This window comes from Cupressus sempervirens, chromosome 1 (assembly GCF_028749045.1).
Source record: "Cupressus sempervirens isolate cs-2001-9-10 chromosome 1, ASM2874904v1, whole genome shotgun sequence".
Taxonomy (NCBI): Eukaryota; Viridiplantae; Streptophyta; class Pinopsida; order Cupressales; family Cupressaceae; genus Cupressus; species Cupressus sempervirens.
This window is the reverse complement of record NC_143118.1, coordinates 22,411,398-22,437,774: the sequence shown is the minus strand read 5'-3', so window position 1 is coordinate 22,437,774 and position 26,377 is coordinate 22,411,398. Positions and strand designations below refer to the sequence as shown.

General features: G+C 34.6%; 1 protein-coding gene across 1 annotated transcript in view; it reads right to left on the bottom strand.

The window, feature by feature from the left end:
• The window catches only part of LOC149575970 (U3 snoRNP-associated protein-like EMB2271), a 42,484-nt gene extending 16,701 nt beyond the window's left edge, over positions 1-25,783 (bottom strand). The window contains exons 1-6 of the mRNA XM_089817402.1: positions 25,326-25,783; positions 17,673-17,997; positions 17,361-17,585; positions 16,510-16,768; positions 15,376-15,554; positions 7,507-7,572 (exon numbers count right to left, since the gene is read on the bottom strand). Of these exons, the coding sequence (XP_089673528.1) occupies positions 7,507-7,572; positions 15,376-15,554; positions 16,510-16,768; positions 17,361-17,585; positions 17,673-17,997; positions 25,326-25,783 (1,512 nt within the window). The remainder of the gene's footprint in view (positions 1-7,506; positions 7,573-15,375; positions 15,555-16,509; positions 16,769-17,360; positions 17,586-17,672; positions 17,998-25,325) is intronic.
• Positions 25,784-26,377: the final 594 nt, after the last annotated feature.

Sequence of the window (26,377 nt, the reverse complement as noted above, 5' to 3'; positions counted from 1 at the left end):
AATTTCTTAGAAGCCTATTGAGTCGCTTATTCCATACAAAAGCGCCCTTTTTAGTTAAGCCTGTGAGTGGAGTGGCCAGTTCAAAAAATCCATTTACAAACCATCAATAATAATTGCATATTCCCACAAATCCCCATAAATGTGTTAGGGTTCTTAGTTGACCATTTATTGATGGCTTTAATTTTATCCTCGTCGACACTCACTCCACGTGCATTGATTTGATGACTATGGTACAAAATCTCCTCTAGCCCATATTCAAATCTGCAAGTCTTGGTGTATAGTGGTTCTTGTCACAAAATGCTTAGAACTCGCTTAATATAATTCCTGTGTTCCCCGGAGATGCATACCCGGCCTAAAACCCGACATTTCAAGGACAGGAACATCCTAGGGACGAGGGGGACAAGTAGGGGACGTCCCCTAGCCATCCCCAAAAAGTGAAAAAATGCAGGGGACATCTCGAAAACATGGGGACGCTAGAGGGAAAAAATGGGGGATGGCCAGCTGTACCCAGTACGAAAAGGGAACGTCCAAATGTTCCCTTTCCGAACATTCCCTTTCCGTACTGGGTATGGCTGGCCGTCCCCCTTTTTTGTTTACATAAAATTTAAAAAGTTTTAACATAAAAAAATATTTTAAAGCCTCCAACTTGGTCGGCTAGGTTGGCCCCACCCATCCAAATGCCCTAAAAGGCAATAGAGGCAAAATAGGAGCACCAAGCTGCTTCATTTTTCTATGTTTTGTTTTTTAAGTTAAAAAAAAACATGATTATGATACATTGATACTTATTACTTTATGGCAGCCCTCTACCCTTTGGGCCTATAGCTTTGGGCATATTTTGATTTTGATTTTCAGATTTATCATGTTTATCATTATGACATTTTGATATTGACAATTGTTAATGTTTATTGTTCAGTGTTCACTGATATTGTTATGCATTTTGACAATTGGGTACTAAAATCGGATATTATTTCCTAGATGGCATTCAAATGTTGTATGTTATGGTTCTATAATGTTTAAATGACATGCTCATATGAATGATGTGTATATTTGCAAATTTCAACATATATTTTAAATTTTTTCTATATATATATATATATATATATATATATATATATATATATATATATATATATATATATAGCCGTCCCCGTTTGCCATCCCCCCCATCCCCAAAATCACCATAAAAATTTGCCGTCCTGAAAACCCATCCTGCCATCGAACACCGTCCTTGTACAGGAAACTTGGGGGAACATAGTATAAATCATATGTTCTTTGCATGTCCTATTGTAATGAAGGATATTATCGGAGATCAATAGAAACCTCCTTAGTTGTTTCCTCAATATATTATTCGTGCACAATTCAAATGTTGCAGGGGCATTGGTCAAGCCAAAGGGTAGGACCAAAAATTCAAGTGTCCAACCTAAAAGTCGTCTTGGGAATATCTTCTTTTCTCATTTTTATTTGATGGTACCTAGACCTTAAATCGATCTTGGAAAAATATTTTGATTTGTGTAATTCATTAATTAATCTGTTAATTCTTGGGATAAAGTAGGGGAGTTTTTCTTGTCTTTTTGTTTTAACACCCTTTTATTTATGCACATCTTCATAGTGCCATTGACTTTCTCAACTAGCACCAGGATGGATGCAAAAGGTTCAAATCCTCTCTTTGGGGGTAGTCCTAGAGGAATATCACCAAATACCTTCCTATGTTCTTTTTACATGGGTTGGATATCAATGTGAACTATCTTCCCTTGGGAAAAAGTCTTGTTAATAGTCATACATTGCACAAACCATGTTAATAGTCCCTCACTGGATTTGCAACATGGTTTAACAACCTCATGTGTCTTCAATAAGTCTAGTAGTTTGTATCAGGCATTGACAAGTCGATCACTTGGTGCAACGGCACCCCTAGCAGTTAACAAGTGATATCAGAACTTGGTCACAAGTTTGAATCCTTGTAGGTCGCAATGAGCAATGTTGGGAGGGGGATTACTAGCAATTGCATACATGTGCTTGCAACGATAATTTCATAGGTGCTCAATAATAAAATTATTTTTTAAAACACAATCTTACGTGAACAAATTAGATTATTAATAATTTTTAATTTAAATAACATAACATTTTACTAAAATCTTTTAAATAGATAAATAATTATTATTGATTTAAATTCAATTTATCAAATATGAAGGCAAGAGCCTACAACATAACAGTAAATTGTGAGCCTCTTAATTGGGAGGTTTTGGGTTCAAATCTACTCAAGCTTAACTAATAATAAAAAATCTTTAACCACAAATAATAATAATTAACCGATAAATTTTTTGTAATCAAATATGAAAAAAAATTAAAATTAAAAAAAATCAAAAAATCTATTATGAAAAATTAATAAGAGAAATAAAAAAATAATAATATGAAAAACTAACATCTCTAACAAATATTCTATTGACTAAATAAAATATAGAAACTAAAAAAACTACACTAATATAAATATAATTTAAAAACTAAAATCAAAATCAATTTTAAAAATCAAAAGCTAAATAAATAGAGATCACAACATGAGCTAATGTGGAGATCACAAGTAATTATTTTTAAAATAAATAGGAAAAGAAAAACAATAGTTAAAAATGGAGATTTAAAATATAATCTTCTGTGAACAAATTAGATTATTAATAATTTTCAATTTAAATAACATAATATTTATTAAAAATCTTTTAAATAGATTAATAAATATTATTTATTTAAATTCAATTTATCAAATATGAAAAAAAATCATTTAAAAAAACCCCTTCAAAAAATCTATTATGAAAAATTAATAAAAGGAATACAAAAAAATAATATGAAAAAATAGCAACATCTCTAACAAATATTTTATTGACTAAATAAATTATAGAAACTTAAAAATAATATTTAAAGAAAAAAATAAACTAATATAAAAAACAAAATAAAATAATTTAAAAGCTAAAACCGAAATCAATTTTGAAAATCAAAAGTTAAATACATAGAGATCACAACATGAGCTAATGTGAGATCACAAGTAATTTTTTTTTTTAAATATATAGAAAAAGAAAAATGATATTTAAAAGTGGATACAACAACTAATAGATATCTAAACAAGAGTAAAAAGTGGAGTGAGATAAAAACTGGTCGGTAAATAATTAACGGGAAATATCTACAATTTTTCGGCTAAACTGACAACTTTTTAGTCAAAAATTTAATTTCTGGGAACAAAGTTCCCACAAATAGCCTATCAGCTAAATTAGCAATAGGCCAACATCCCTCACTGGATTCGCGACATGGTTTATGTGTCTTTTATAAGTCTAGTGGTTGTATCAGGTATACACAGGTCGATCTTTTGGTACAACCCTAGTGGTTAACAAACCACTCTTCTTCCTTTGAGATGAGACTACTTTTGGTAACTACTACTCCATTATGTTGGAAACAAATCTCCAAATTTGGAAGGTCAAAAATGAAACATCCCAAGGAGTGTATCCGAGTACCTAATCTATCATTGGCATCTAATGTTACACGGAAATCCTCTTTGATGGGGTGTTTTCCTGGGGTAATTTCTAGTCAGGGAATTATCTTGGTAAGTTGACCCATTGTAAAATCATTGAAGTCCTTATCTCCAATTTCAATTTTGCAACTAAATCTTTATTGATCAGGTTGTAGAATGCCCCACTATCCAAGATCTGGAGGCTTGTGAGATGGTGGCTAAGTTCCCATGATCTTCCCTTCTTCACCCCATCTTCATTTGCTAGGGTCTTCTTTCCCTCCTTTCTATGTTACTTTGCCAAATAATGCTTCCATATAGCATGCTTGACTTTCCTTTCCACACATGTGCCTAGTATCGATTCTTATTGGTAGCTAAACACAAATTTTGATCTTCTCATTGTCTTTTACAAATGTATCCTACTTCCCTTTCTTCCTTGCACTTAAAACACAATTTTTTTTTCATAGACTCTTTCCTTTCTTTGTAAGGCATCAATGTTTTTTCCATTTGTCTTTATAAAAACTAAAAGGTTTAGGAGATTTTGAGTCTTTGTATGGTTCTTGTCCTTTGTAAGCATGATGACTACATTAAGTTCTTTTTGAATAGCATAGTTAACAGGTGTAGGGTTAAGTGCACTTACCAAGCTCCGAATACAATCTTTTAACTTTGGACAAATAGCTAGGTCAGTCTTCTATGAGATACTTTTGGTACTATTATCAAAAGGCACAAAGAAGGGTTGTGACCCAATTCTTATGAAAGGAGGTGACTCTTTCACCAATGAAGTATAAATGAGAAATTGTTTCAAGCATTCAATGTTCGATCATTAGAACAAAATAAAATAATTTAAAAGCTAAAACCAAAATCAATTTTGAGAATCAAAAATTAAATAAATAGAGATCACAACATGAACTAATATGAGATCACAAGTAATAGTTTTTTTTTTTAAATATATAGAAAAAGAAAAACAATATTTAAAAGTGGATATAACAACTAATAAATATCAAAACAAGAGTTAAAAGTGGAGTGAGATAAAAACTGGTAGATAATAATTAATGGGAAAGATTTACAATTTTTCGGCCAAACTGATAACTTTTTCGTCAAAAATTTAATTTCTGGGAACAAAGTTCCTACAAATAGCCTATCGGCTAAATTAGCAATAGGCCAACATCCCTCACTGGATTCGCAACATGGTTTAACTGACTCATGTGTCTTCTATAAGTCTAGTGGTTGTATCGGGTATTCGCAGGTCGACCTTTTGGTACAACCCTAGTGGTTAAAAAACCACTCTTCTTCATTTGAGATGAGACTACTTTTGGTGATCTATCAAGTAACCCTCTCAAAGTGACTACTACTCCATTATGTTGGAAAAATATCTCCAAATTTGGAAGGTAAAAAATGAAGCATCCCAAGGAGCGTATCCAAGTACCCAATCTCTCACTGGCATCTAATGTTACACGGAAATCCTCTTCGCTAGGGTGTTTCCCTGGAGTAATTTCTACTCAGGGAATTATCTTGGTAAATTGACCCATTGTAAAACCATTGAAGTCCTTAATCTCCAATTTCAATTTTGCAACTAAGTCTTTGTTGATCAAGTTGTAGAATGCCCCACTACCCAAGATCTGGAGGCTTGTGAGATGGTGGCTAAGTTCCCATGATCTTCCCTTCTTCACCCCATCTTCATTTGCTAGGGTTTTCTTTCCCTCCTTTCTATACTACTTTGCCAGATAATGCTTCCATACAGCATGCTCGACTTTCCTTTCCACACGTGCCTAGTATCAATTGTTATTGGTAGCTAAAATACAAATTTTGGTCTTCGCATTGTCTTTTACAAATATATCCTATTCCCTTTCTTCCTTGCACTTAAAACACAATTTGTTTTTCATAGACTCTTTCCTTTCTTTGTAAGGCATCAATGGTTTTTTCATTTGTCTTTATAAAAACTAAAAGGCTTAGGAGATTTTGAGTCTTTGTACAGTTCTTGTCCTTCGTAAGCATGATGACTACATTAAGTTCTTTTTGAATTGCATCGTTAACAGGTGTAGGGTTGAGTGCACTTACCAAGCCCCAAATACAATCTTCTAACCTTGGATAAATAGCTAGGTCAGTTTTCTATTAGATACTTTTGGTACTATTATCAAAAGGCACAAAGAAGGGTTGTGACCCAATTCTTATGAAAGGAGGTGACTCTTTCACCAATGAAGTATAAATGAGAAATCATTTCAAGAATTCAATGTTCAATCATCACTCCAAAATCCAACAAAACAAATCCTCCATTCATCCATCAATCAACAATCCCTAAAGAAATCAAGCAAACAAACAATCAGTTAGGTCAATCAAATCATCATCAATCATCACTTCATCTTGTGAATAAGATAAAAACAATCCAGCAATCAACCATCACTTTACTAAATCAACAATCTTAGATCATCATCCACCAATACCTCAAATCAACAAATCAAAGGAATTCATTCAATCAATCATCACAGACATCAATTTGGAAATACAAATAGAGAGCAGCAACTTGTGTGTGTGCGTGTGTGCATAGGGGTGTGTGAGTGTGTGTGTGTGTACTATTTACATCTGTTTGAGAATAAATCTATTAATTCATCAAGAGATATTTTGCTGGCAATGATAAAGAAATTTCCTTTAGGAACATATTTTGAAGTTCATGAGACCCAAGCATGCCCACCAAGATGACTGTTATGCTTGTAGGCCAGAGGCATTAAGTGCCCCTAAGTTTGAGGCCCCATCAAGTATGCCACTCTAAGATGGTTGGAGCCATTCTCATGGGTTGAGGCGAGTTGCATGCCCCCAAGTCAGAACAAGGACAGCAACCTCCAGGGTGGACTGAGGGATGGAGGAGACCTTACGCTTGTCATACATATGGACCAAGGGCATTGAGTGCCCTTGGGTTTGAGAGTCTTATCAAGTAGGCCACCTGGGATGGATGGATGTGAGCTCCGTGCATGCTCTCAGAATACAAAAACAATTATCCTTGGGATTGCAGTATGCAAGCTATTCCTAATACATTCCTAATATGATTAAATATTGGAATATAATTGCTCAAAATGAAATTGATGTGGAATTAGATATTAATATGGATTTATGTAATTAAAAAGCTATTATGGATTATTAATATTTATTGTAGTAATATAAGTTTCTAGTGACTATTGACAAGTGCAAATCCTAAACCAAAAATAATTCCAATTAGGATCTTTAGAGTGGGCAACTTTATTACAAGTTTATGTCACTGAGCATTATGCATTCTCATCTTGAAGTTGATTTTTTATTTTTGGGCTTAATCCAAGTAAATCCCAAAAGGGACAGACATCACATGTTCACCTAAACGTGTAGGTCGACTTGCATTTACCTTGGATATCTGCATGTCCATAAGATATCTAGTGTTGCTGTTGCTCAAGAAAGGTATAAAAATGGTCCAACATTGCATTCAAAATTTTAATCAATTGAGAAAGGTTCATAAAAATACCAAATAACAAGTTGTGCAAACAATTATGAATTTGTGTTCACAAAAAAGGTTATTTATCATTCACGGTCGTCCAATACTTGAGCTTAATGAAATGGTAAATCAAGATACAAGGTATATGGGTACGCGAATCTTTATCAGAAAAGAAACCTTGAGCTAGGGAGATAGAGGCATGATGCACATTTAATCTAGCAATTAAACAAATAGACTACCCCTTATAAATCAATGTTTCAGCAGTAGGAGAATAGGAAGTATTAGGTGCAACCACATAAATGCAAGACCACGTTTATCATTAAAGAAGAATGCTCCTACCAAAAAAATGCAATGTCAATGCATGTATGTTAGAAATTTTGGCATTCTTCTAGATTGTTGAATATTATAAGTTAGAACAAAAACAGACAAGAATTCAACCTTGAGCTGTTGTTGCCCACCATGGAAACAACAAATAAAAACCTTCAATATAAGCTGAAAATAAAAAATACAATGGTTTTGAATCATACTGAACTCAGATTGCGTATAAAAATAAAAAGTGTACCTGCCCAACTCCAGCAATAAGAAATTGTCCAGACTGTGCAAACGTAAGTGAATTAACAAATCCGGTCTGTTTTCCACATAGCACAACAAGGCATCTATTCAGATAACTGACATAACATGAACATAGACTTAATATTTGAAACAAAATAAAGTATAGCCTCAGAGCATATGAAATGCACAAAACAAGAAATATAGCATAAAACATAATACTAATGGAATCGTGATTGTGTACCAGCCTGAAGACCCAAAAATTTAAAATAAGAATATAATTAAATATCAATCTAAGAGAGAGAGAGAGAGAGAGAGAGAGAGAGAGAGAGAGAGAGAGAGAGAGAGAGAGATAAAAAGACGATGGAGCGGAAAAATGCAGAGAAATGACAAAAAGATCGGGAGCACAAAAAAATGGAACAATAAAGAAGAATAATATATCAATTGAAGGAAAGTCTCAGGAGGCAAGAAGAGGAAGGGCAAGAGGTGAAAGTCCAAAATCTGCAAAAGGCTTCTTCCAAGTTGAGTGTGAATCAAAGATTCAAAAAAAATCAATAAGGGACACCTTGGCTAATGGATCGAGCTGGATTCTACATCAAGGATTAGGAGCCAAACTTTGACCCTTCTAACCACAATGTTTTGAATACACAATTGTGGATTAGAATGTATAACCAAACTCTAAAACTGGAGCTCTTTGCTCCTGGTAGGACTAGACAATTACCTATACACTTTCATAATGGCTGATAAAATAAAATCATAAAATGATTTTGGTTATATGTGCACATTTGTGCCTTCCTAAACCTACCACACAATGCCATATTCAATTGGAATCTGGACCTAAGAAAGGAGCTGAATACAAAAGGATGAAGTCAAGGGTTGTCAGAGTTCTACCCTAACTGCTCAAAATGTGGTCAAATCAAAGAGAATTGCTAAAGAATTCAAAACAACTGCTAGCCTTGGAAGAACCGAGTCTCTCGAGAAATAAGAAACAAAATCAAACCCCAAAACCTGGCAATAATTAGGCAGAAATGGAGATTTGCAAATAATATTGCATACAAATCATACTTTGTTAGGGGGATATTTGGATATATAAGGACAATCTACCTTTGATATCACCTTGAATCTTTTTGGAGGTGCAAAAAAAGTAGGGGAATATTCACCCCTAGGGAGAAATGAGAAAAGGACAAGGAATCGATCAGCAAACAGCCCACCCAATTCCAAATGAAAGATAAGCGGATGCAATACAAGGAGAAGAATAGGAACAAGTGCAACAAGAGATCCTCAATTATCAAACATGAAATCACTTGAAAAGAACGACACTAGTGATGAGTAAAATTAGTAGTATTACCTATATCTTTGCTCAAATTGAATATTTTTCTTGATCAAATGTATATGGCCCAACTATATGCACTAATAAAAAGAGTTCGGGAACAAATTATCATCTTTATTGATAACATTCATGTAATGTCCCCTTTCAGAACTAATATTATATCAAATCGAATATTTTTCCACAATTAAAAAAGGATTCGAGAAAATAATTATCATATTTATTGATACTATTCACGTGATGTCCTTTTTCAGAACAACTTATAGTTTGCTCTGAATTCACAAATCCAAAATGAAGCAAGAGCAAAAATGCAGTTAGAGTTGTAATTCTTAGCAGTTAGAGTTGCAATTCTTACTTAAATCAGATGAAATAAGTTGTATGAATACCGAAAGTCCAATTTTTCATATCAGCTTGATCTCTTAAATCAATCTCCTTTATCAAATGTTATTCTTCTACTCAGTCTACTCTCAAAATCTGTATAACACTCTTTTACTGTTATTCCTCCATTTTGGCTTGGAATGATAACTCTTGTATACTTTATTGGTAAAAGGGTCACCACATTTCATTAGAATTGAGTCAACACTTATCAATGCTGCCTTTGAGAATAATATAATATTCCCCAAATTGCTCTCCCTAAATGTCCTCAAATGAAACACTTGCCCCTTCATATCTTGCAATGTGAGCTTGAACCACACCTCTTCATCGTGGCTCCCTTTGCAAAGGTTTACCCCTCTTTGGATGAGACAACCCTTAATAATTATGCCTTTGGAAAGAGTCACAACCCTTGAAAATTGGCCCTCTTTCAAAGAGTAACAAACCTCCAAAATCACCACGTTTTCAAAGAGTCACAACCCTTCAAGACTTTTGACCTTCGAAGGAATCACTTCCTTATTTTCTTCTCATTTCTATTTATCCTCTTCAATTAATCTTCCTTGCTTGACACCTTCCATTTTATACTCTCTCCCCCTTTCAAATGAAGTTCTCCTCCCACTATATATCACATGTTTCATCGAGTTGCACCTTTTCATTTCATGCCTTTTGACCCTTCACCAACTTAACTAAAATTAATTATATTATATATTAATATTTATTTTATTACTTTATATTTTATTTTTATCCTTTTATATTTTGATTTAATTATGTTAAATCCTATTTCAAAAAGGGGACATTACATGCCCTTCCCAAATTTGCTCATCCTCAAGAAATGATTAAATGATCATGGAATCTCATCCATATCCACCTTCCACTGCACAATTATTATCATATGTGTTCTCTCCCTTATTTTGAAAGTGAATTATGATCAATAGTAGAAACTTGACAAAGCTTGAGAGAATTTTTTCTCTCTTCTTCTAGAAAAAAGATCAAGCCCATCTCATAATGGTGTCAATTGAATTTGCAAATGCCAATGTTCGCATGATAGCATACCACAAATTCATATCTTTTTGTTCACTCTTAGTTATTCTCTTCTTCTAGATCAACTAAAAACATAAAGCAAAGCATGGATCGTACACTTGAAAACATGATGCATACACATGAATGTGTGAAAACATGGAGCATTCACAAAGAAAACAAGTGAATATATCGAAACACAAAGCATAACATTAAAACACAAAACATACACATAAAAAAAATGGAGGGAACACATGAATATAATGTAGCCAAAGTTAACTTGGTCCACAAAATAGGTAGGAAAGTCCAACCAAGACCAGAACCATCTCTTAGGGTAATCAATTCACCACTTAGGCCACATGAGGCAATAACATAAAATCGGGACCAAAACCATCCCTTGGGGTAATCAATTCATCATTTGGCCCACAGGAGGCAAGGACGCCCAACCAGAACCAAATCCATCCCTTAGGGTAATTAATTTATCATTTAAGTTTTTAACCCACAAGAGGCAAGAATATTCAATCAAGACTAGATCCATCTTGTAATGTCCCTATCATAGATCACCACAAGTTGCAGAGAAAATTAGCCTATCAATTAATATAACAACCCTTCATCATTTATGCCCTTTAAAAGAGTCACAACCCTTCATAATTGGCCTCTTTGAAAGAGTCACAAGCCTTCGTAATTAGTACCTTTTCAAAGAGTCTGAACCCTTCAAAACTTTTTCCCTTTGAAGGAGTCACATCCTTATCTTTTAATTTCCTTTTTTTTCTTCTATTAATTCTTCCTTTCTTCATACCTTTCCCTTTTTACTCCTTTCTCTCCCCTTTCTAATGAAGTTCTCTTCTCTATTTATATATGTCGTGTTTGAAGGAGTCACAACTTTTCATTTAATGCCTTTTGAACCTTTATTGACTTAATTTTGTATTGTTATATTTTAATATTATTAAATTTTTATATATAAATTATTTTTTGTTCTCTTATAATTTTATTTTATTATTACTTATTATTAGGTCCTATTTCAAAAAGGGGACATTAGAATTCAACAAAAATATATTATTAATGAGATAATTTAGCGGTTGTTAAGAAGGTGAAGCAATCATAACTGGACTTTATATTATTTGTAAATGGAGCAAGTTTACCAAACACTAAACTAAAAGACGCACCCTTAACTTGGATAAATTGTCATTTGAGTTTTTTTAATATAACTAAAGATACTAGATCAGTAGCAACTGGAAATCTTTCCCACTTGTGCATAAAGTATGCTTGTTATTCTTGGATCTGACCACTTCTCAATTTAGCTACTACACAAAGAAGATCAAAACCTAGATCAATGCCCGTTTGAATTAGAAAATATGTGGCTCAAAGATCCAAATTTCAATTCCAGTATGGAATAACAACGAGCTGACGCTAAGTCACAAGTTTCTAATTTGGGTTTGTAATAATAAAACTAAGATTATGCAAGGGTACAAATTTGAAAAAAAAAAATCAACATTACAATCGCCTTATATAAATTTAATTATTTTGAAGTAATATATCCACAAAATTATCAAAATAGTTTAACATTACCTATAAGAGTTTCTGGATTAAATTGTGTCAAATAATTTTGCATCAATGTTCCAAATCACACTCAATTATCCATCATCAAGATGAAAATAAGAAAGCATAAGAAAAATAGGATAAAGTTACAAACCTAAACAAGTGAAATAGAGTGGGAGAGGTGGAAAAATACAATTGTAGAGAACTTGTGATGCAGGAGCATCCTGGGTTTCTTTATAATCCTACACATTAGTTCATTCTGCCTAGTTCCAATTGGGCCGACTTCGCTCACATTTAATTTTTGTATAGTCAAATTATATTTGATGAGGGCCGACTTGTGGTTTCTCCATGTTCTAGAATTATCCGTAAGCCATTTTGGCAAGTATAAGTAGGGTGTTTAGGTTTAGGGTTAAGGTAGACTTTTGGGGAGAGTTCAATAGAAAAGAGATATGTGGATTTAAAAAGCTGATTTGAAGATCTGGAAGTTGTACATTTGTAATTGGTCGTAACCCAAAAGGCCTTACAGCTGGGCATGTATGCTGAATATTTGATGAATCAATAAATATATCCTTGTTCTCCCTCTCCTTGGTGCTGTTCCTCGTGTTTGCTTCCGTTGTGTTAACTCTTGTAGGGTGGTTTTGATAGCTGGGTGTGCCTTTGGCCCTAGTTATTCATCCCTTGCCTGCATCAGTTGGTATCAGAGCCCGAAGTTCATCCTTGTGGAGATTGGATCGTGTAGAACCCTGATTTGGATCTGGTTGTAGGGTGGCAGATCTGTGGATTTGACCTATAACTTGCAAAGGGTTACGATCTTGCAGGAACCTAATTTGTAAAGATGGTTCGTGGTAGAGGAAATAATGTTGATAACACTATATTGGATCAGTTAAGACAAATTGCACCCAGATTAGATGATGTGGAGATAGCCCAGAGGAGAGGAGCGCATCTTGAAGATGTAAGTGATGATGAAGCAGCAACACCAAACCATAATCTAGAACCTGAAGAAGATCGAGATGAGGAAAGATTGTTGCGATTATTGTCTAGGGAAAATTCAAAGCCTGCTGTAGAAGTTGTCCCTTATGATGGGAAATTGGATACAAATACTGTGCTAGATTGGATCTCTGATATGGAGAAGTTCTTTTGGTATGAAAACACTCCTGATAACAGAAAGGTGAAGATTGCAGTCACTAGGCTGAAAGGTCATGCATCATTATGGTGGGAGCACTTGCAAACTAATAGACAAAGGAGAGGAAAGGAGAAGATAAGAACTTGGCCAAAGATGGTGAACAAGGTAAAGAACAAATCCCTTTCTGCTGATTACCAAGTTAGCTTATTGAGAAAGATGCAAAATTTGAAACAAAGGGACATGACTGTGAAAGAATATACCGAGGAATTCTATAGATTGGACATCATATCTGGACATGTGGATGATGATGTTGAGAAAATTGCAAGGTACATTAATGGATTGAGACTCTGTATCACATGAAAAGTTCTAGTAACACTATGAGGTGTTCAAGTCATTTCAGATTGACAGGTCTAGAAAATGTGTAACTGCTATTGAAAACATCCCCAAATCCATCATAAGCCTCCATGCATGATACAAGTATTATGGTGAATGGTCATATCCCCACCATAATATTGATGTAGCCCCTCTATCATATGGTGCGATAGTGAACATTGTTCCAAATATGCAGATTTTTCCAAATTTGACTTTATGTTAGATATATTCTAGAAGTGTTTAATGATATTTGTCTCTTCTGAAGATGAACATGATTGTTACCATCCCTATTAACAAAACATTGTTCAACTGGATCACGTATTTCCTATCTCAGCTACCGCTGTGATGACCCCTTCCTTTTGGTAAGTTTTCTCTCAATTTGTTTAGGGTGATAATATAATTATCTTATTTTGACAATAGACGTTACACTCTTACACTCTTACTCATTGAATCAACATTCCCATTTCATACTTCCTTATCACTAAAATTATGCTATCAATTTCTTATACAACTGGAGACCATATTTTTGTTATGATGACATTTCCAAACCATTTTCTTCACAATAATCAATGTCCTCAAATATGATTGTTGTCTAGTTCGATCTTGGTTATTGACTTATCATAGATTGGGATGATACAATTGCAGTCTTTAATAGTGCCTTGTGTTAATTTGGATCAGTTTGGATTTTTCATTAAACTCCTCAACTAAGTAAGAAATGGACCGACTTCCTATGAGACCCCCATCATTGTTTGTTTATATGTGGCAAAAATACTGACCGTATGTTCTAAGTGATGAATCGATTCCCTTTTCTCCAATTCGGTGATTATATCAATAATAAGCATCACAAAATTCTTCTGTGTCTTCACCTTTCAGCAAATACCCAAAATAGTTGATTTAATATTATTCCTTGGGTCGATACTTATGCTTTGTTAGCATGTTATTTGTATATAATGATCATCAGTAGTTTCTGACATATGCTGAATAGACACAAAGTCTGAATCTTCATTCGTACCATTGACTATGTATTCTGCCATGTGTATTCCCTGGTTGGATATTCATTGTCTAATTATATTCCAATCATATTAAATATTATTCGATTTATAAATTGTAATCCCTCTTTTTCCATCATAGTCATCTGCGACTAATGAATTTACCCTAGAGTTGAATTTCTGTCTGATAGCTGAAAGAGAAACAGAGATTTTTTATGATATATAATTGTGAGGTTCTATACCGGTCGCTGATTCTGACTGGACCTGACTTACGTGATTCCTTCCTTCTTGATTATTTCTATCAAACATTTTTATTAATTGATTGAGGTGTCATCCTAAGCTATAGAAAACTGGATAATATATATTGATGTCTGAATTGAGTCTAATCATTGATGCTTATAGTACCAACACTGCCAATAGAGAATATTGCTGGAGCATTCGAATGAATCTTTGAGATAACTTCTATTAATATTCATCTTCCTTTACAATTCAGTAATGGTAGGTTTTTGTGTGAAGAGAATTTTGTTCAATTCTAGTTTCTGCACTGTGTATTTAAAATATGGTCTGTAGAACAAGTCTTCAAATGATAGTAGACCTGATTCTCTTCCATAGTGTGGATGCTCAATAATAGGTATCAATGTAAGTCTTGTTTGATGAGTCAATCCTTATATTCCATTGACTCGAGTATACGTGGTAGAAGGTTAATTGTGATACCTTATCTTCTTTCATTCCCATAGCTGAGATGAAGTTTGTTTTGCCGGCAGATACATTCCATTTTTGTTGTTTGATAATCCTCTATGCACTATACATATATAATCTTTATTATATCAACATTGTATCTTATGATTAAATCAATCCGACTGTAGCTATAATCTTAACAATATGCACTCAAATGCAAGGAAAGTTTTACATCAGAAGTTAAAAAGGCAGAAAAGCAAGCCCTTAATGTAACATATATTTGCAATATGCAATAGTGCAAGACAATCATCTTTTAATGAGTCTAATTAGATAACCTTAGCATTTAACTTCAGCAATATGAACTTCCCACTAAAAATATGCTCACTGGTGCTATTTAAATTTTAATTAGGCCTTTTCTCATCTGACATTGACTTCAGAACAGAAAAAGGTGATCTCATTTCTTACCAAAGGTATATCATGCACAACTTTAAGGCTTTTATTGCTGTTCTCAATAGCCCACAATCGCACAATTCCATCACCAGCCCCTGATGCAGCAAGATCACTCCCTCTACACACTGCAAGAGCTCCAACCCAGGACTCTACAGAAGAGCTACTTCCCATTTTATGTGTTACGTTACCATTTCCTGCATCCAAGCAAAAAATTCAACACAATGTTTTAAACACATAAACTAGAGAAGAAAAGAAAGAGAAACAAATGAACCAAAACAAAAGCGTGTTAAAAACATAGACATCCAAAAAGCAGTAACAAGGTCCAAACCAAAACAATGTTTTCGAACCAGAATACAGGAATGTGATAACAAATGACACAATAACTTATCCTGAGAAAACCCTCCTACTCAGGGGTGGAAAATCCAGCCCCACAAAATATAGACCCTTTTATAGAAAGCTAAAACAAATACACAGGGCTCTTAAACTTCTGATTATCAATACCAAACAATTGATCAGTCAGTAGTATACGAAGTTCAATCACTTAAACTATGCAGATACAGAATATAAAAGTTCTTCAAATGAGATTAACTAACTCACTCAAATCTGGTTTATCACAGATCACATACATACAAATACAATATCATAAGATGCGCTTGATACAGAAGATTTACTCATATTTCAGACCAGTAAATATCTATGCAGCAAAATGATCAAACACCCAATACTCTCTCTCAACCCAATTTCTCTCCAACTGAACAGTATAATAAAGGCACCAATGATTTATCAATTAATTATATCTCTTTGAATAAATGACATTATTTCTCTTGCAAAAAATTTGGCTAGTTACAGGGGTTGTCTTTACAATCCACTCATCCTTGATTTTTAAAAAAATATCTACCATAGAGATTCCGGAATAGTATAGAGAGAGAGAGAGAGACTTCAAGTTTGAAGAGCTGCAGTTGTGACACTTATTTTGCCTAGCATAATTGCTAATTGCACCTTCCTATGCAAATTAATTCATTTTGTTCAATGTTGTCTTTTTTAACCTTTCTCAATAGATCAATTAGTTTTGTTCAATGTTGGCATTTTAATCAAACAGTGGCATGACATTAAACCCAAATTTCCAATTATCATTTACAAATTGCTTACCAATATCATTGCCATCATTAACTTGTGATGATGTCATTTCTTCTGGCTTTTCCTCAGCGCCATGATTCTCTGAGAGATGTTGAATACCCGCATGCCCATGTGCACCTTTTGCAATAAAAACCGGTTTTTTCCGCATCATGCTCCAAAGTTCTATGCTTCCATCATCAGAACCTGATATAAACTCTTCATTGTTGACAAAACAACAACATTCTAAAGATGTTGCAGGTCCTCTAAACACTAACTGTGTCTCCTCAGGAATCTGCACACCAAAGTTAGTCATTGGGGAGAATCTATTAAATAATCAGTAAACCATAACCATCACACAAGAACTCTAAAGAAAAAAGGCCATAAATAGATTTCATCATAAAAGTTGAAGCCACTGAATGGATGGTGATGGGAATTTCTAGTTTATCTGCCTTGAACATCATTAGTAATAAATGATCCATCATTTTATATAATGTCAACAAATAAAATACTAAAACTATACAGGGAAGCTAGAAAAAAGGGGTAAAATATTGTGAAAGATAAAACGAACTTTTCACAACCACGGGAATGCTCCATAATATAGACACTAGATTGGGAGAATGATATGATGAGCTAAGCACCTACACCATAAGATCATTCAGATTTTCTAGACAAGAAGTTTCAAAGCAAATTACAGCAGATCTTGGTATTTGTTTCATGACACACAACACATACTGATAGCAAAAATTTCAGAATACTATCATCAAACACCTCAAAAGAAGTGACATTATTTTTTAATGTAAACTTGAGCTGCTATATAAAAAATTATATATGAAACAGGATATCTCTAAGTGCCTAAATCCTTCCACCAATACATTAAAAGATACCTTCCATAAACGCAATGTGTGATCATGTCCAACATAAAGAACTCGTTCTTTTCGCAAGCAATCTACCATTAGGATTTCACTTTGATGACCGTAGAGAGTATCCATGTACAATCTGTCTTCTGCACTCCACAATTTGATTGTGCGATCAAATGATCCAGATATGAGTTGCCGTGTACCTTGCCGAAAAGCTAAACAAGACACAGCTCCCCTGTGACCTGGAAAGGCCTGCAATAAATAAAGAAGATTAAAAATTGAATGACTGCTCTGCCCAGATTAATAATGGATAAGTACTAGAGGTTATGAAATTTGTACTTGAATATGTTCCCGTGTGCGGGTATCCCATAGATGAACAAAACGATCTAATCCTCCAGTAGCCATGTATCGGCCATCAGAACTGATAGCCATTGATAGAATATGTTTGTTGCGCTGCTTCCTATTTAAACTTTTTGTAGAGGCTTCCTTGCTGGGCCAGTCATATTTCTCACTTGCACCTGTTTCAACATCCCAATGAAAAATAGCACCATCTTTTGATGCTGAGAAACCCTTTGAATCATCTTCTCTTAGAGCTACAGCTGTTACAGACTGCTTGTGTCTTTTAACAACTCGCCACTCTACCTGATTGGAAGGCTTCACAACCCTGTTGAGAATTGACCTTTAGCATTCATTTATTATACGGAACCAAACTAACATACCACAACATATTGTCTTGAATTTCCATTTACTAAATGAATTCTTTTGAAAATTCTGAAGGGCTAATCAATAATTTCCTATGGCACTTATTAGAGAAATTTGGAATTTGGAATAATTGTCCACTCAATTACTTACTACTTCAAACCATCATACGAGGCTATGCATTGAACTCTTTTACAAAACTCAGCACCAACCACACTATCAACATTTCTTTAGCAAAAAAAAAATATTGCCAAGAGGCTGGATAGCTATTCAAAATTCATGATATAAACATCAAAAAAAGAAACTAAAACAGCTATAAACATTCATGCGCATAGACTTGTTCCTTGAATGAAGTATGCACACATGTAACAGAATCAAACGACTAGGCAGTTCAGTTGAATACAATGCCTTTTCTGGAAGTAGAGAAAAGATAAATGCACCAGCAAGCTATCATAACATCTACGAAAAAATTATCTTTAAATTGTATTTTGTTAATATTTCATTGACAATCAAGTAAACAAGCAAGTATTTTTAGATTAACAATCTTCTGTTAATATTTCAGATTATCATAACTACTAATTTTAAGTGTTTGAACCATTCTCTGGTGAATGAAACTCAAAAACTTTAAAATAAAAGCCCTGGTCTAAATAAACACAAAGAATCACCTCAAGAAAAAAATTTCTTATAATAAAAAATTTAAACACAAGAGGTTTGAATCTCCAGGCCATCAAGTTGCTCTTATTTGTCGCATCAACAATAAAACACAACTAAACCAATATACAGTTGAGAACTCCAGACACCAATAAAAATAACTAAAAGATCATTGTAATTTGACGGCATACAGTCAACTGTGACTTATTTCTGGTGCAAAAGCTTAAGCTGTATATCCATGGCATCATTTAGAGTTGGATCCACACCCAAAAGAAAAACGTGCAGAACTTGTCCCAAAAAGATAATTTCTGCAATGTCCCTAAATTTAAGTTCCACTAAGGCCATAGCTAAAATAAAAAATGTATAGTACTGCAAAAATGCGAAGTACTATAACAGAAATTTAGGTACTATAAAATCATAACTTCAACTTGCAATGTATAAACTTACTGATAACCAAAGCAGAGTATCTCATGGTTTAGAGCCCCATAAAAGCATAAATCGTTTGGGGAGTAAATCCACAAACCAGAGGAGTGGGATTTTTAAATCCGCAAACCAGAGGAGTGGAATTTTGGAAAAAATCGACAAAAATCAGATATAGACAAAAAAATGTGAAAAACTCAAGAAAAGCAGTCAAGAACTGCGCTTCTTTTTTAATTAAACGACATTTCCATAGAATGGATGAAAAGGGACATACATAATGATTCAAAGCACTTGCACAACCTCCTGATATATTTTAAACTTGGAGTACTCAAAGTTTTAACCGTGATATTGTTTGTTTAGAATTCAATCAAGCTATGATTTGAACAACAAAATATGATGTGGCCTTTCTTATTTTTCAAAATCAGGATGAAGCTACGAAAATCTTCATATTCATTTAAGTAGAATTCATTTGTGATATTGCTATCAGGATTTGTCTGTGTAGTTTTTGAGTCAAACTCATTGACCCAAGTTTCATGAGTAGTAGTTTACAAGATTCCATCTCACATAAGAATGAATGGAACACTGTGCACTCATTACATCCAAGTGGTGCTCACAAACGTGAACCACTAGGACTTCCCAAAAGGTCACCCATCCCAGTACTACTCCAAGCATAAGTGCAATTAACCATGATTGTACCTTAAGAATCATTCTTTAGAAAGCCTCTTAAACTCATCAATTGATAAGTGGGAGATGTTTTCCATAGAAAATCTAATCGTTATATTTACTATCAGGATTCATCTATGTAGTTTTTTAGTCAAACTCATTGACCTAAGTTTCATTAGTGGTTCGCAAGAACCCATCTCTTATGAGATTGAATGGAACAATTAGCATTCATTGCATCTAAGTGATAAAGAGTGAAGCACCAAGACTTCCCAAGTCGTCACCCATCCTAATAGTGGTCTAGCTCAAGTGTGTTTAACAACGAAGTTTCCTCCAAAGTTAATCCCACTTGGCTTGCAACCCCATTTACATAACCTTCAATATGTGTTGTGCCTTATGAACCATTTATTGGAAAGCCCCTTATACAAATCAAATAATAAGTAGGCCATATTTTCCACAACAAGTCAAACTATGATATCTCTATCAAAATTCATCAGTGTAATTTTTTAGTCAAACTCATTGATCCAAGTTTCTTGAGTAATGGTTCTCAAGAATCCATCTCTCATGAGAATGAATGGAACACTTAACACTCATTGAATCTAGGTGATGAGCAGAGGTGAAGCATCGGGACTTTCCAAAACATCACCCATCCTAGTACTATTCCAACTCAAAGTGCACTTAACCACAAAGTTGCCTCCAAGGTTAGGCCCATTTTGTTTGCAACCCCATTCACAAAACCTTCAGCAAGTGTTCTGCCCTATGAAACATTCATTATAAAGCCCCTTAAGCTCATTAAATGATAAGTTGGAGATATTTTCCATAAGTTAAATTTTGATATTGCTAATAATTTTTGAGTTAAACTCGTTGACCCATGTTTTGTGAGTAGTGGTTCACAAGAGCCCATCCCTCATGAAAATGAATGGAGCACTAACCACTCGTTGCATCTAGGTGAAGCTCGTAGAGGTGAAGCATTAAGACTTCTCGAGAGGTCATTCATCCTAGTATTATAGCTTAGACATGCTTAACCATGGAGTTTCGTCCAAGGTTAAGGCTACTTTGCTTGAAACCCTGTTTGCAAAACCTTTAACAAGTATTGTGCCTTATGAAGCATTCATTAGGAAGCCCCTTAATCTCATCAATTGATAAGAAGGAAAATTCATTATTTAGAACTCTCTCAAGTTCCTTTCATTATATACACTCAACAAACAATTGTATACAAAGTTGGCATGACATACACATATGTGAAGTGATACATACACGTGTATATAACAAAACAATTCTATATATGTTGAACATAAAGACTGAGCTGTGTGAATTATAAATTTAATTTAAGTTATAAATATTGAGCAATTTCATAAATCATAAGAACTTATATGTCATAATTGACAAGCCTAAAGTGATTTATATAATTATCGACGGGTTCCTTGTTTTCTCTAAAATAGATAGTGAAAAACAATGCTACCCTACTCTTTTAGATATATTGCAACAAATAAGGAAGCTTTGTTATGATCTTCTTTTGCTTCATATTGCAACAATTTAAATATTTGAAATTCACATAAACAAAATCAATGTTAGAAAAGAAATATTATCAATCAAGTTATACAATATATTCAATACAGAGAGGAAAAATTTCTTTGTAATTGCCTATCTCTCATGCCACTTCCCGAATCTACAATACTTCGCGACTACGCAAAACTTTCAACCCCACTTTCCCAATTGCATCTTGAACGCCACGCATCAATTTCGTAGAGAAACACGTCATATTTTTGCAAGTTTTTCCCATCACAATTGCTATTAGAGTTTTTGCTAGTTTCCCGTAATTATTTTGCTTATCAAATTGTCACTTTTTGCCAATTAATCATCTAATAAATTGCAAAAAAAGTTGAAAGTCATTGACCAAAAATCCTTGATTTTTGGGAGAATGAATCACTGCACATGCCAACTAATGATTAATCACACATAATCGTGATTTTTTGTCATTTTTTGCTTCTATGCTATTAATATTTATTAATAGACAATAACAATTAATATTTTGAAACTACTTTGTAATATTAATTATAAACTATAAGAGTTTGTTGCTTCTTGTAAAAGGGCAATCTATAATAGTCATAGTTACACCGCCTTCGGGGACGGGGGGACGGCAGAATTGGGGGGCAAGTTCCTAGGACGGGCTTACAGAGGGGCCTCAATTTGGGGACAACGGGGAGACGGTGGCAGGGGACGGGGCGTTGTATATACTATACATACGATACTTAAAATGCTAGTTATGAAAAGATGTATTGCAATAGAAGATATAAAGATGTAAAAGTGTCAATACTTGAACATTGCATTGAGTTGGAACATCGAACATTGAACATAAATAGTCAAATCAGCACATAGTAAACATTGGACATCCCCCCATCCTCAGTGAAGGTGGCAAAAATTGACGGTGTCGCTTGGGATAGGGGGACAAAGTCCCCAAGTACCTGGTGCATCCCCTTCTTCGAGATGTGGGGCAAAAGGGGAGGGACGTGTCTCCATGTTACTATGATAATAGTGCATAATAATTATAGTTTCATAGCCCAAGTCCCCGGTGCATCCCCGTCTCTTCATAGCCTTTGCTCATTATAAATTAGAGGTTGCTGGCATTTGGAACACAAATACCAATCTGGCAGCGCTTAGTACATTTGCAGCGATCCTTCGCGAAAACCAACAAATAATGCTCCTCAACCAAAAGCCAACTACTCTACAATTATTGGTGTTGTCTATTATGATAATGGTCAAGATAAAGATGTAATCAACACATGCACCATCCTTCATCTCCCCCTTAAAATCCACTATTATTAGATGCATTTTCCTTTTACAAGTCACTTCAATGACTTTGATTGATCAACAACTAAAGGTTTCCATTATTCCATCCATGATATGGATACCTCTACCTCATCCCACAAATTACTTATGGGCTTCAATGGATCCCTTACGAGGTTCGTCTTTTGCAATTAGTTGTCACATACCTCAAAACCTAGGCACTTGTACCCTTTTCAATCTTCATTAATTTATCTGAGCATTTTTTGCCAACATGGTGAGAAGAAAATGTTGAAAGTCAATCCCTTTGCATAGATACATCTATGAATGTGATAATTGGCAATCTCTTGAAACTCTTGTAAAATATCATTTCCAGCTATTTGATTTGGTCTCGTGTAAGAACCATGGATTGTTCTTTAAGTGTGGCCAAAAGTGGGCAATTCCTCTACCAAAAGTTCAAGATCAGATGGAGCAAGGGGGCTCATTTCTTGAGGCCCTCTCCACAACCCAAAACACATGTTACATCACCAAATGTAAAGAACTAGCCCATAGAGATTACTATAACAGTGTGTCGTGGTCCCCAAGAAATTGAAGATGAGGATATTCCTTCCAAATGTCCATTTAGCTCTTCTAGAACCCATATGACTACCATTTCCCCACGTATATAAATCACCAAAAAGTGTTATACAGCACAGCTTAGATATTCCCCACATGCTAAAAGCTCACCACTAGTATTAACGAGAGCCTCAACATGTTTTGGATGTGAAACATTGACATCTACAGCATGGCCAAGTCTACCTCCACAAGCAATGCTCCTATACATCAAGCACTACAACTGACTTCTATCACAGACTTCTGTAACTATTTATCTACCCCCTTTTACCTCATTTCACAGTTCTTGTATGATTTCTGCATGTTTTCCTCTATAGAATCATATGCGACTATATTTGAGGATTGTTTTAGGTTTGAAAGTTGCCTTTTAATGAATACAATTTTGATTTGAACTATGAAAACTCTTCATGCCTATGACTATATAATTGCATGCTTGTATGTATTACTCATCTTGACAGATTCAAAGGAACAAAAAGTTTTCATATTTTTGAAGGAATTTAGGCAACTACTACAACCAACCATATGATACAACTTTACGTTTGCAATATATCATGCCCATGCTAGAGATCATGTTCTTAATAAATAAACCTAGGATATACAATAAAATATAATGGCAATTCATTATAATAGGCCACCGCCAACCATATCTACAAGAATTAAATAGAAGAAATTTATTTTAAAAGGGAAAGTAGAGTTAGAAGAAATTATAAAGCAATTTAATTTTTAATAGGGTTGACTGGAATATTTTTTATCATTAAATATCGGCTAGGGGCAGCGCCCTTGTAGTAATATCTAAAAAATCACATCATTGGGCAAGAGACTGTATTCAAAATGTCCTGATTATTACTTCTATCTGTAATTCATCTACCCCTCAACCGAACATCTTCTATAAATCCTACTAAACAACAACCCATCCAGGCATTTCCTTGGCAGCACAAACCTTGACTAGGCATCCAGGGCCACACTTAGAATGAATGGCCAAATCCTCTTTCACAAGTAGCTCCACACTAGAGGAGGCAACACTGATATCTTTGACCTGAACACTCTCCTCATCCCTAGCAAGACCTTCCAAAATGAATTACTTCTGCAACCAACCAGGCCACACTCCTTTAGTAGGTCCATCAATTTCTTCAGAAAAGTATTGCATCTTGCCACCATCCACCGCTACACAATTCTAGAACCATCCACCCAGCAAAGGGGATATCTCTTCACTTCCTTCCCTCATTGACATATCACATAGTAGAATTTTAGCAAAGCGATCATCTTCTTTTCATCAATGTTCTCCTGCATATGGTCTAATTCATCAAGGAAATTTTCTTGAAAAGCTTCGTACACAATGCAACCATATCCTTCGCTTCACCAACATTGTTCAAGACTGCAACAAACATTGTCGTAATATCCATATTCACACAACAACAATGCTCAGATGAGAGAAAATCCCCGCCCAAAAGCCTATGTACTGCACAGACAACCAGCCCATGGCTGTAGATCAGAAGCTTTTCTGCCATTTCTCTAATTAAAAAGCAGTGCCCCATTATGGAAAGGTGTGAGTCCCCCAACTCTGGAAGCTACAAGGGTGAGCAAAATGCATTTGTAGATGGGAGAATTCAAGACATTTTTGGAATGGAAATCGAATAAGCAGATCAGCAATTTGGATTATATATGAGGACCTATTAAGGAGTGAAAGACAAGTCAATATTAAGGAAGAGAACTACAATCAGCAATGACACAGCAGAAAACTCAGATGAGTTTTCTTTTCAGAATTATTGAGTTGAATGATAATTAAATTTCATCATTTTTTAATATTTAAGATACAATACAGTTTTCAACCTAAATAGGAACTATTGTTCTAGGGCAAAAATAGGAAATGTCCCTAAAGAGAAAACTACACAATATTGCCCATGTAAACTGACACTAGTTCTATTGCTCCTTGCAATGTCTATCTTGCTTCTTTAAAATGCTGTCGTGCTCAATTTCTACCTTTAGGACTGTCTCTTAACCAAAACAAAAATCAAGTGATTTCATGAACTCCATTGCTCAATGTTCTTATCAAGAAAAAGTTTTCTCGCACGTGATACCTTCAAAATCATCCTCCCAATTATTACCTTAGCCAAAAAGAGAATTTTATCAATCCGATAAATAAATTTAAATGAAGAAGGGAAATACCTCGAAGCAAGAAGACGCTGCACACGGCCGCTCTCTTCGAGCTGCTCCTGCTGAAGAATCTCGGCAACAAGCGAATCCCGTTTACCCCTCCGCCCTTCTTCATCTTCATCTTCTTCGTTTTCCTCATCCTGATCTTTTGTTATTTCCCTAATTTTGTCCAGATAAGCTTTGGCCAACTTAAGTCGCTTATCATCAGCAGTCTCTGTATCTTCCAAGGCGACGTCTTCATCTTCTTCCTCCCCATTTCTGTCAACAAAATCGTTGTCGTCTTCTTCGCTGCTGTGAATCTCCTCCCCTTTCCCTCTTTGTCGTTTAAAGGTTTTATCGTTGAAAAATGGGTCATTGCCAATTGCAGGAGTTTTTCTTTTTCTGTTACTTCCTCCTCCTCGTCCTCCTCTTCCTCCTCCTCTGGATACATTGCTCTTATGGTGCTGCTGGTTTTTCTTCATATTAAACATTGTCGGAAATCTTGATCCTTTCAGCTCTAACAATGGCGGAACCTTCCTTCAGAAACTCTGTGACTGCCACTGCATTTTTTCATCGGCTTAAACCTCTGAAAATAAATTTTAGGTTTTGGGGGACTGAATCTTGCCTATGCGACCGAAAAGAATTAAATTGGATGGAAGGAATATTTTTTTTTTTAAATTATTTAACATATACTTTTACAAATCTACATAACTATATAAATTTTACAAATTTACATAACTATATAAATATTGGTAGACATATTACAATACTTTTCAGATTAATTTGAAGTTGTTTTCATTTAATTTTTGATAACTAGTTTTAAAAATAGTTTCACATATAAATAAGAAATCTATTGGTTGTAAGTTGAGTATGATCTTCAAGTAGGCCTTCCTTGTGTGTAGAAGGTCATTTTCTATTAATAGCATTTATTTCCCAATGGCAAACCATAATCAAAGTGTTCAATGTCTCCAAAAATCATTGGTGGTCGAACATGCGTCTTTCAAGGAAGCATTACAAGAAACCCTCTCAATCCTAGATGGAGCACGCTTCTACAAGTAGTGATCAACCACATCCACCTCTACCAA